We start from the raw sequence: 13,214 nt of genomic DNA on the forward strand, positions 1-13,214 counted from the left end.
CCAGCTATGAAGTTTTGAAATTTCCCAACCAAAAGAGAGCTGAAACCACTGATGAGCTAGTGTCCTTCCCATCGGCTCAATAAACAAAGAGCAATGCACATCTGGACTGTCTTACCAGACAGGCCACAGCAGACTAATGTCGCAACATGAATCCATTAAGCACTTGTATGTAAACCTAATCTGACCATCATGGGCAGTATTGTTAATCTGACTGCTAATGACTGACCATGGTATAGTGACACACATTGCACTGGGTGACAAGGTCAAATGTGGGGCAAATTTGTTTAAAAAAGTGATATGAATCTTAACCATTCCCTTGAATGTTGCAGTGTACCCTTCAGTTCCTTCCTTAAGATGGCACATTATTAAACAATCAATGGGTATTTTACATCACCTAAGTTGAATGAAGCTGCTTTAAAAACATTTTTGTATCTGAATACTGGTTTATTATGAATTGGTATAATTAGATTTGGCCATTAATAAAATAATATACATTTAAATACCTGTGGTCTTGTTCTAAATTACAGTGACCAAATAATAATTATTTCTTCGACTTCCTTTTCTTTTCTTTCACCTTTTAAACTTAAGTTTTTAACGGGGGTACCAAAATCATGCCTATAACGGCTTCCATACAGTTAATTACACCGGGGTTGAGATGAAGATGAAATTTCACAGCTGCAGAGTCCCAAAGAGATGTGTGACTGAGATCAGTGGAAAGCATGACTTGGCTCCACCGGGGAACTTGTTTGGTTCCAGAATCGCTCCAGGGGGGCTCTTTTATTCCGGCTGTACCGCGTAACGGGATCGAGCCCCCAGCAGCCGGCCTCCCAGTCTCTCACCAAAATGGCAGCAGATCTGAATGAATCTCGGAAATGACTGGCAGAACTGGACCAGGGAGGGATATCAAACACAATAAGCCTGAAGCTTCACAAAAGACAGGACATCACTGACACCCATAAGCAGCAACTACGAAATAAAGAGATCTAATTTCAGCCAATACCCGGTTAAATATACATTTGAAATGTCCGTTTAAGCTACATTTTTCCTGGGCTTTTGGCTCTCGGGTAAATTACCCACGAAGGCTAGAGGAAACCAAAATGACCAGCTTTAAACATTATGTCACTCACTCAAGTAGGTCAGTACTTAAAACACGTTTTACATATAATATTACGTACAATATATATTTGAGCTAAATGGTGTTTGAAATCAACAGTTAGCGTACACACAAGAACAAGCAGACTACACACAGGAAAAACACGTGAATCGAACTACAGTGCCCTGTGTTTTAATTCTTCTCTCCACGTAAGGTTTTCAGAAAATTGGTATAAATGAAAACACAAAAGGTTAACGGGAGGCGAATACAAATTCAGGCAGGGTTACCGCTCAGAGGCACAAAGCCGCAGAAACCTTCGCTGTATTTTCTGCCTAGTGCGGGACTGCACAGACATTAGCAAACTACAATATAGTGGAATAAACTAGTATTCCATAAAGCGAAAAGCTGTCCTCACAAATTCACCCATCGCTAACTAACCCTAACCAACCTGCTGCGGCTCCGGACGCTGCCGTGGCCGCTGGGTGCCGCTCAAGCTGTCGGGGGTTCGCCAAGGTGGCGCCCTTGGTGAGCTTAAACATCAAATATACAGACTACAAAATCTGTTTTTTTGTATATGCAAATGTATTGCAACATAGTTTTACTGCATATGCAATTCATTGTGATAGAAAGAACCATTTGACAGCCCTAGTAACCGTGCTAATCTACTGTTCCCCTCCCGCCAAATTGCGTAACCATTTTGTGTGGCACTAGAGAGCACGAGTACTTCTATAGCGTGGCGCTCATTGCTGAGACCAAGTGAAAATCTTTAAATCTTTACTAATATAGCAAAATCATTAGTATTTGTAGGCCTAGCTAGCAATGTGTATCATACAGATTTTAATACTTTGTCATTTTTAAACATGTATTGTAGCACCGGCGAGATGGCTCCGAGTAAGTCATTAGCATTTCCCCTGTAAATGGCCATGTAAATAGCCCCTGCATTTGTTGTTGATAATACTTGTGTTCCTGATTGTCCTGTGTGCCCTTGCCCTGTCACATGTGAACCCGGCGCGATCCTCGCGTATCTTTATCTTTTATGTAAGTTATCCAACGTGTTTGTGTGCCGTACTGTCCGACGTCTGACCATTCTGCGTTTCCCCGTTCGAGGGTGGTTGTTGTCTGTGTTAGTGCCTTGTTGTCTTCCTGTTGCTTCGATACCTGGTTCTGCCAAGCACTGCAATATGTATTTCCCCAGTGGAGTAAATAGTATCTGTTGCTCTCATTGGGTTGGAGCTGACAGTTACTGGTATTAATTTGGATTAGTTTGCTTGTGGTTTCTCGGTCGCTGTACAGCTTTTAAAAATTATGAGAAAGCATAAAGTTTACAAACAGCAATAGATGGAGAACTGTGTTTAATACCATATATTTCTTATGAAGGAATATAAAAAGTTATAAATACAGATATTACACACATTTAAGGCATTTTATTAATCTAAGAGGGTAAGGCTGATGAATACGTCAAACACGTCATTCATTGCTCAGCATAGTTGGACTTGCGGTGATGTTTGCTGGTGAGTTTGTAGGTGAGTCGACCGCAAAGTATTCCAGCTGGAATCCACCAGCCGTCACGGAGGAGTCGGAGAGAAACTTCAGTGTGATGACATTTCCTGTGGGAAGGAGCATGATTTGTGTGAAAGTAGTACACATGCCAACAACACATCAGGGTGGTTTTATTCAATGTAATTACACCACTTGTCCAGGGTTGCCAACTTTGGTCAGCTGTCTGACGTGAGATTTTCAATTCGAGACAAGTCTGCCCACGCATTGTATGTAAGAGTTTCATTACCTTGTAAATTGGGCTTGCAAATTACCCTAACACTTTTGTCAGTAATTTTAGGTTTATAATGGAATAACATAGATTTGCCGTAAGATTTCTTGCGTCAGACTCAAAGCGTGAGTGTCATGCCACATGCGGGAGAGTTGGCAACCCCGCATATCATGGATTTATGAATGCTGGTTTTACTACTAGCTTGGTGACTCTGGTCCCTTAATGTTCTTTATGTTGTACTTCTCGTCATTCAGTTGTCCTATTAGGTTCGTGCTTTGAAGATGCTGTCTAGTTCCTGCTTTAATACTGCCTACACTTGTCCATGTACTTTCATTTGAAGCTCAACCTAGCTGTACTTAAGTCTAGCTGACTGCTTGACAACTGTATGATTGTATTGTGCTATTTGTCTCCCTTGTACTTCGCTTTGGACAAAAGCGCCTGCTAAATAAAATTTAATGTAAATATATTATGAAATTCCAACCAATACCAGTAATACCAGACCTGTACTGATGAAGTCCTCTGGTAAATCATCACCACAGAATCTACAGAAAAGAAAAGAAACAAGTATATTTACACATTACATCCTGTTCAAATGAACTTCCAGTTTGAAACGTGAGATTTTCTAGAAAATAACATTTTGATCCTGAAAGCATAAACATGGGAAAGAGAATTTACACAGCCATCCTTACAAATACAAACTTACCTATACCTACACCTACAAAATACCTACTCCTTGAAAACTGCCGGTGGTGGGCACAACTAACCGAAAAGTTAGCTTTGATAACCGCTAATCCGCTAACTCCAAAGTTTAATTGAATAATGCTAAACTGATAAACCACTAAAACCACTTGCGGAAACTAACGATAACCGCTAACATATGAATTTAACTTTGGTTTGGTTTTTGTTTCTTAAACCTTTAGAAACTTACCTAGAGAGCTAAAAATTTTGCCTGTTTAACACTGAAATGTCATCTGTCGGACTAGAGTGAACACCAGAGAATATTTAAAACATACTATCGGTTATCATTGGATTCTGTAGAGTTTCCAAAATAAATCTGCATCAAAATTTTCTTTCTATATTTAGCTTGCGAGATATAAGTGTTTTGTCAGAGAAGCCCTATTTGCCGTCAGCATGGTTCCATTTACCCAGAACTAGAAAGGATGGTCTCAGCTCTTTATTGGACCATATCTCTGTCAATTAAAACTCAGAAAATACATCCGGGGGCCTGTATCACAAATCAGAGATTAATGTCAATACGAGTACTTGACCCTACTTGTGTTCTCAGGTACCCGTTTTACTTCATCTTCCATTGCTGAAGACCAGTTCCAATACTAAGAACACAAGTACATGAGGACGGTAAAAAATCCGTGGATGTTGGTCTTGCTCCACCCCAAATATCAAGGATATAAGGTTGCATCCCCACTGAATGAAAGCAATCCCATGATTCATTGCGCCCCAAGTTCATTCTTGGAAGGACTTGCCAAGACCACAAGTATGGTCTTTGTGGTCTTGATATTGAGACTCATCCCAGTATTTCTTGCTTAGCTGGATAACTTGTCGAATTTAAGGTAGTCTGAGCTATATGTAAGTGAATGAAAATAAATTGCATTTAAACTTGGGTATGTTAAATCCCACAAGTTATCTGGCTAAGCAAGAAATCCAGCTTTATGATCCAGGCCGCTGTTCTCCACTTAGTTCAGGGTACCCCAGTTTAAATTGATTTTATCATCTTCGTTCACTTATATTTAGGCCATACTACCTTAAATCTGACATGATATCCACAATCACCTTTTGTGCTTACATGTAGTCAGCCAACAGCATGTCAGTTTGACTGTTGCAGACACAATCACAACAGACAGGAACAAATATGTATGATTTTGACCTCTGAATTTTATTTATTTAGCTGCAAAAAACTGTTAGCAGGTTTGCAGTTAGCAGAAGTAAATTTAATAGAAGCTAATTGGTCCACTAACAGTTTTCAAAGTTTGTACAAATGCAATTCCAATTAAAAAAGTTAGCATCACTAATTAGTAGTTAGCGGATTAACAGAACCTTACCCACCACTGAAAACTGACATCTGTTTAATTTTTAAAATAGTTTTCATTTTTTAAATATATTTCGAATTACACATATAAGGCCAAGAACAAAAACTGAATAATACCAGTATTTCGAATGAACAAATGTCTCATTTAATTAAATATCTGCAGTGTTGTTTTAATACTCTCGATTTATACTCGATTACTCTTCTTACCCAATGAATCATTCAACAGTACTCGCTACCAACACAATTACACTAAGTGATATGTAAAAATTTTTAATGATATTAGATTCTATATAGGTACACCTAGAGGCAAAGGGTGGCACATGAATGGTCTGTATTACAGTACTTCTAAGGGTGATTAAAGCCTATGCTTTCAGACCAACCAATTAGACTAGCCCATTTCTTACCTCCCAACAAAGCCAGAGACGTCGTCATAGCTGTCATAAATCTCAAGGTAGTCAGAGAGGCAGGCAGTGTCATCCTCCACGTCGAATTCCAGGAAACGCAGCTGCACCCGCTGTCCGTAGCGCAGGCGAATGTGCCAGTAGCAGATCTGCTCATCCTCATACTCATCTGGGTACCCAGGGGAATTAATAAGTCTGTGCTGCTCTGTCAGAATTCCTCCACACTGCTTCCCTGTAGAAAAATAGCCGAGGTCAGGCAACTGGGGGGCCCATTGTTAAATCCCAGGCATTTCAGGAAAGAACTATATTTCAAACTGGCCAGTGATGCACATTAAAAGTCTCTGATTCATTAAAACTAAGTGATTTATATATATACTCTGTGTGTCTATGTCTATACACACACAAGGGACACTGGAAATAAAACGTCTGCTAGTTTGGGTTCAGCGCTTAAATTATTGCTGATAAAATATACCTTGAACCTGCATATACCTTGAATCATTAATGAAACAGGTCACATTTTTTGAGTTATAAGAACATAAGAAATTAACAAATGAGAGGGGCCATTTGGCCCATCAAGCTCGTTTGGGGAGAACTTAACTAATAGCTCTGTTGTTAAAATCTTATCTAGCTTTGATTTAAAGGAACCCAGGGTTTTAGCTTCTGCTACACTAGCAGGAAGACTATTCCATACTCTAACCACATGCTGTGTAATGAAGTGCTTCCTCAAATTTGTGTAGAATGTTCTCCTGCTAATTTCCACTTATGGAAATTCTACATCCCTCTTTTTCTACATCCCTCTTGGACAGTCTAATGTTATTTTTTAACTCTACCTGTAGACTTAGATACTCCTGCTTAATTTTGAAATCATTAGTTATTTTCCAATTGTGGAACAGAGCCCTTTTCCTCCTGACTTTATTCTTAATTTCCTTAGTAAACCACCTTGGTTGTCGTTTCCTAGATTTAGTTTTGCTGAAAACAGGTATGAAGTCCTCTTGCACTTGCAACAATGTGCTTTTAAAAAATTCCACGCCTCTTCAACTGTTTTGCTATTTAATTCCATCCAATTTACAGTTTCTAGTTTCAATCTCATACCATTAAAGTTAGCCTTCCTAACATTATATACTTTTAATTTCGACTTTGCTCTTCGGACACTAAAATTAACCTCGAATTTAACCATGTTATGATCACTACCGTCCAATGGTTCTAAAACCTCTAATTTTCCAATCCTATCCTGGTTATTAGAGAAAACAAGATCAAGAAGGGCTTCTCCCCTGGTAGAGGTATTAACAAACTGAGTAAAAAAACAGTCCTGTACTAATTCCACCATCTCAAGTTCATTTACAGAAGAGCCAGAGACTGTGTCCCACTGTATCCCAGGTAAATTAAAATCACCCATAACCACCACATCATTTTTATTACTCATAATCCTGATATCATCATATAACATTTTGCTTTCCTCTGCAGCTACATTAGGTGCTCTATAACAAACCCCGACAATTAGGCCATTTGAGTCCTTATCATCAAGTTTTATCCATACAGCTTCTGTACTTTTATTTTTATCAGTGAGCTCCCTTGCCTGCAAGTTTTCCTTTACGTATACTGCAACACCACCTCCCTTCTTGCCTATCCAGTCTCTACAGAACAACGTATAACCATCCATATTATATTCTTCACCATCATTGTCACTCATCCATGTTTCAGTTATTCCTATAATGTCGTAAGTTATGTAAACTATTAGTGAAATCCAATTTCAAAATAATTTTTGAAATGACTTTCTTTGTGGGCTATGGTGGTGCAGTGGTTAGCATTGTTGCCTCACACCTCTGGGACAAGGGTCCGAGTCTCCGCCTGGGTTATGTGTGTGTGTTCTCCCTATGTTGTCGTGGGGTTTCCTCTGGGTACTCTGGTTTCCCCCCCACAGTCCAAAGACATGCTGAGGCTAATTGGAGTTACTAAATTGCATGTGTGAATGTGCCCTGTGATAGGCTGGCCTTTGTGCCCGTAACTTCCAGGATAGGCTCCTAACCCCCCCACAACCCAGAAGGATAAGCAGTTTGGAAAATGGACGGATGTTCTTTGTAAGGCAGAGTGGGGGAAATAATTCAGAATTAATAACAGCAAACATTTCCTAGAGGTTTAGAAATTGGAAGTAAAGTGTGACTCAGAGTCTCCAATTTGTCAACAGGCAATTGAAAGATTATGACATCATTGCTAACCTTTACGGCAAATGTGAGTGGTATGCCACTCATCTGTGACCAGCATTTTTTCTGCTCTTTATACATTGTAGATGTAGAACATCCTACCACTACTAAAAACAAACCTTAACATTACTCAGACCTAACCATCAACTCAATGGGAGTTTAGCATGACCACAGTCTTCCTCTTCCACTGAGAGTGGGGGCTGTGCAGCACCGCACCCTGATGACCAACACCTACTCATTGTGGTTTTACTCACCATTGGGGTTGTAACAATAGACGTCCCACCGTTCACTCTTGTTCAGCCTGTAACCGTAGTCGATGATGCCAACTCTGCCAAAGCCACAGTTGGTCCCCGGTTTGACGATGGGGTAGCCAACTCGCCCCTTGTCAAACCAGCCAGCCGAGCACACATGGAAACCTGAGGGGGCAGATTGGACTGTTAAAGGATCTGCTGTCCTATGATCTGGAGACATTGTCTGTGATCCTTGCATATACATGATAGTATTAATATCACATACATTACATGCCATTGGATAAAACAGAAGGACATGATCATTCCTGCAGTATGATAACAACAAGAATCTTAAACAAAATGAGTATATTTTAATTGCAGACAACTACAGTTATAAAAAGTTCAACAACATCATTTGTTATTGCTATAATTATGCTATTGTCTGTATGTCATTTCTCTATGGGATTTTATCAATACCAGTTGTCAGAAATATTTGTCAGAAAGAGCAGCATTTAAGAATGCAGATATTGTCCAAATCATAGGTATCAAAGTCTAATGCTAAGTATCCCATGGTCCCTTTCTTCATTTTGGAAAATGCAGTGATTTTATTCATTCCTAAGAATTCACGTTAAAGTAAAAAATTATGATATCTGGAGAAAATTGCTGTACATCAATGGTCACCAAGTGGCGGACTCTGGTCCTCATCTGGACCGAAATACAATTGAATACAGACCTCGCAAGCAATTGCCTCCCCCACCAAGATCAACATTTTAGCTGTTAATCATGCTAAATTGTATAGTGAGAATACATCTGGAGGTCAAAAACCCTCTAATGACACAACTGGCATGGGGTCTTTATTGTGGTCTTTAATGTGGTAGGGGGTGGGATCACAGACCTATCTTACGGGCTGCCTCCAGCTGGTCATATGTTGCCAGTTTACCCCCTTCAAACTCGCAGACGGCCTTGGCTTCCTTGTAGGTGAGCTGGTACCTCCCCTTGCGTGACTCACGATGGTACACTCCAGCTGCTTGTTCTGTTGACAGAGAGGAGTCCATTATGACCCCACCACAGATCCACAGGGAGACTTCCATGGATATGGTTGTAAAATCAATAGCAGCAGCACAGACTGAAAGATTTAAAAGGCAACAAACCTGTTTTTGTGGCCAATAAAAGCAACAGCCTTATTACTTAACAGAGAAGATTTAGAGATAAAGCCCATCTTTGACATAAGAATATAATTTGAGATCCAGAAGTCATGTACTACACTCTGTCAAAAAAAGAGATCTAGTTTGTGAAGAATAACACAGGAGGAATATTTATCACCTGTAACGTGTTGCACTTTCACTAACTAAAGGATAAGTGATATGCAAGTGACTTTTCTTGGCACTTGACACATTCTTGGTCTTTTAATAGAGCAGAGCTGGGATAAGCTGCCTTAGATCTTATGCATGGTCTCACAGAAGCTGAAGCTCACTTCAAACCAACCGATCTGCCAGTGTTCACTGAGCCCTGTACTGTACGCACTGCAGCTGCACTGCACTATGCCAGCAATTAAGTAACATGGGGAAGTCACACGTCACATTACAGTGAACTGCACATAAATATGCCTTATAAACCCCAGATGTGTGTTTTCAGCACATGGTTAGTTTTCCGTGAAGAATCAGTCAGATTTTAACTTCAATCCATTAGTTAACTGGCAAAATTACTATCTGGGAATTATAACAAAGTGTGCAGTCTCTGTAAGTATGTGCAAGACACATGGAAAACATAGTGACGCTGAAGGTCTTGCTAAGAAAATATAGTTACACAAAATGTAACAAAATGAAACAAAATATAGTTAAAGATAATTAGCTTGAAAGCCTAAATCTCTGACAATCTGCAGTAGGACCAAACCATGTCATACCTCTGGCTGCCAAGCTGCTCTCTGTTTTTTCTGCATACTCACCTTATACCATAATATGAAAACTTTAGAAACTTTGTTTTACCAGAATTTTGTACATTTTACAGAAAGGCATTACACTATATAGTAAATATGTGCTTGTGGTATTTGTCAAAAATATCAATCTAGTAATAAAATATTACAGAAATAAATACCATCACTATTCCACTAAGTACCTAAAGGTATTCCATAAAAGCGTATGACAGTAGTTAAAGTATGGTGGATTTATTTATCAGGTAAGGTCCTTCACACTGCAATACACAACAGACAAACGTTGATTAGATGCACTTACCAAGCCATATGGAGTTGTGAAGAATGCCGTCCTTAAAGCCCCACGCCCCAGCTTCCTCCAAAAGCAGGCAGACGAGCCAGATGATGCTACAAGTTCTCATTGCCTTATGGCTTAAGGACATATGTTACAGGGAAGTTGTTTCCTGAGTCTCTGACAGCGTAGCTGGCCGCTGACCGGGTTAGTGGGATATGCGGAGGCAGCGCAGTCCTGCGGAATCACTTTCAATGAGTTCAACGTCAGAGGAGGGCAGGGCTGGACTGGGATTTAACTAAAAATTAAACCCGGTCTTTTGTGTCCCACGCGGCCCCACGATGAATTTTACCCATTGATAACTTTTAGCAAGCGATACATTTTGCCGACCGAGGGGGTATACAGTACATTTTGAGAGCCCACCGGAAAAATACCGGGTTCGCCAGATGGCCAGTCAAGCCCTGGAAGAGGGTGGTCGTCGGCTTCCCTTTAAAAGTTGATGACTGGCCCTGAAAAGTAATTCAAAGAAACGTCATTTCTTCCTAGGATAATTGGTTTTAGACCCTATTTTTTGTCTCAGCCACACTGAAAAAAACTGTAGCTCCAGTAAGCGATTAATCCTTACGGAGTACACATTTCGTAGAAAACTTATAGCCGGAAAACCCCGCAACCCCCAATTTTTTTCGTGGAGGGTGTTGGCGTCCTGTACTTCTTCAAATGGTCCCTGCAGGGGGCTGAGCCCCTTCCCCCCCAATGGTCAAATCCTACAGTTGCCCTGTTTCCTAGGCTTTTGGATTACAGACAGTGCGTATATCTCACTGTGGACCATAAATACGCAAACTCTTTACACATACTGTATTTTCTGTTCACTTGCTGGTTTATTTTTCATTAATTTATTTACATGCTCCTAATAAGATAACGTAAAGAAATTTGTTCAAAAATATTCCTTTAATATTAGGTTCATTCGGGGAGATTGTACAGGATTATAAATGTCTGGGTGTCCACCTAGATAGCAAACTGGACTGATCTAAGAACTGCACTGCTGTTTATAAACAAGGAAGGAGTCTGCGGATGTTCTGCGAGCCTGCGGTAGCAAGTGCCTGCTGAGGCAGCAATGTCAAGGTGGCTGATGCCAGCAGACACAACAAGTTAATCATGAAGGCTGGGCCGGTTCTAGGGAAGGAACTCGACACTAGCGCAGAGGAGGATGCTGTCCAGACTTCGGTTTATTGTGCTCAATGCTGCTCATCCGCTTCATAATGCTGTGGTTGGACAGAAGAGCGCATTCAGCCGCATACAGCTGGACTTAAAATGCTCCACCGAGCGCCTCAGGAAAACATTCCTTCCGACAAAATGTACAACCGGTGAATCACCCAGGGCACATTTGCAATAATATCGTATCTATTCAGAAATAGTTATACTCTATATGATACTGTGTTTTGCCTATTTTTTTTTGTCTTTTTGTGTGGTTGTTTACTGTGCAGTCTTAATTACAAACTATTTCCCCAGGAGCCATAAAAGTTTTCTGATTCTGATTAATATATGAGCTCTGAAAAACCGCCTAAAATGATAGAAACCTGGTTTATATTCTGAGCTCGCCCTTTCTGTCAATGTTATGAGTACAATAGCAGTTTAAAGGAGGCGCGTTTCCACCGCAGGTATAGTGTTTTTTTTCGTACTTTGTGAAAGTACCAAAAGTAGGGCGCTTCAAGGTGTTGGTTTTCCAATGGCGTAAAAACTGGTACCGGCGAGGCGGGGTATTTTGTACTGAATTCGAAGAATGCCTGTATTGTATTATAGGGCTGAACAGTGTGCGATATTAATACCAGCATCGCATGTTACGCACATACAATTCTTACAATTGCTAGTGAGCTAGATTAAGATCAGGCTTTTTCTTATTTTCAGTTCAGTACCGATCGACATTATAGCGCAAGGGGTTAAAGTTCGCTAAAACAGTTTTAGGCCCAATCCCAAACTATACCCTCGACACTCCGCCTTCATTTCGAGTCACACTCCCGCCGAGTCACCCTCACAACACGCCCTATACACTTAAACTGAAGGAAATTGTCACAAGAAAGATTTGAGACAGACTTGCCCTCGCAGCGCCTTTTTACAGTCTTCATTACCGGAAAGAGGAAATGCATTACGTAGTGATTTGACGAAATGGATCCATCAAGAAGCTGTATTGTATTTTCTTTAATGACATATCAGTTATTTTAAAAAAGCACAGTTTATCTAATGCGAGAAGACGACGGCTACGTCGTCTTATTGCACTGAGCAATTTTAAGTATGTACATGTGTCATATTGACGATTGTACAATTTCTACCATAGCTAACTTAGGTTACACGCATAAAACATTACGCATTACTTCTGTACCAAATACCAGATCCAGATATGTAGAGGAAAAAACAGGCAAATATGAAACATAAATTGTTATTGCTGGTGTGATGTTGATCGAGTTTGCGTACGAATGTTTCTTCGCGTGGTTTCTAGTTTGAAAAGTACACAAAATCTCTCGTAATCGGATCACGATAAAATCTACCTGTACTGACCAGCTATAAATAACTGCTTTCCTAATTTTTTTCTGCAGCGATGAATTATAACATGTAACAAAGACTTTCTATGTGTATTTCACTGTGCTGTTAGAATCCAATTATTAAATTATCGCGCTGTTCTGTTTCCTGTGCGCTAGGAATTATGGTATATGGAAGTGGTAGTGAAATCGCGCGAGCCACCATCGTTGCCGACTCGCTAAAGGAGGGCATAATCGACCACTCCCCCTTAGCCCTTGCTGCTTTGAGACACACTTCAACATGGCGACGGGTCTCGGGAACGCGCAAACGAAGGCGGAGTGTGTAGGGACCGGTTTGGGATTGGGCCTTACTGTCATAGAAAAAAAATCTTAGCTAGCCTTGCGATTTTGATTTATTCCTTTTATATATTACAATTGTTTAGGATCCATTTAAAGTTTACCTCCGCTGCTTTTGCATGAAGGCTGCATGCGTTCTCTGAGACAATCATAATCATTTTCATCCTTGTTGTTTAAATCAGTCGTAGACGGCTTTGTGAGAAATTTATGAACTTCTTTTTGCCTTATAAATACTCCAATATTTTTACATCACATCGACAGGACAGCACGCTATATGCTATCCCAGCTAACAAGCGACGTTACCGTGACGTTTTTGGACGTCCGATTTTGGTCCGCCAGGTAACGTTTCATTCACAACAGAGCATGTGAGCGGAGTGGAGCGGTGAGAATTTCCACTCCTCGCTCA

General features: G+C 40.3%; 1 protein-coding gene across 1 annotated transcript; it reads right to left on the minus strand.

The window, feature by feature from the left end:
- Positions 1-2,428: 2,428 nt before the first annotated feature.
- Positions 2,429-11,050, minus strand: tnfaip6 (tumor necrosis factor, alpha-induced protein 6). The gene is made up of 6 exons (XM_072700815.1): positions 9,969-11,050; positions 8,633-8,770; positions 7,762-7,923; positions 5,310-5,538; positions 3,363-3,403; positions 2,429-2,700 (listed from the first exon to the last, which is right to left on the minus strand). The coding sequence occupies exons 1-6, from the start codon at positions 10,087-10,089 to the stop codon at positions 2,561-2,563; spliced, it is 831 nt and encodes a 276-aa protein (XP_072556916.1). The 5' UTR covers positions 10,090-11,050; the 3' UTR covers positions 2,429-2,560.
- Between the last annotated feature and the right edge of the window lie 2,164 nt (positions 11,051-13,214).

Source organism: Paramormyrops kingsleyae, chromosome 16 (assembly GCF_048594095.1).
Source record: "Paramormyrops kingsleyae isolate MSU_618 chromosome 16, PKINGS_0.4, whole genome shotgun sequence".
Classification (NCBI taxonomy): domain Eukaryota; kingdom Metazoa; phylum Chordata; class Actinopteri; order Osteoglossiformes; family Mormyridae; genus Paramormyrops; species Paramormyrops kingsleyae.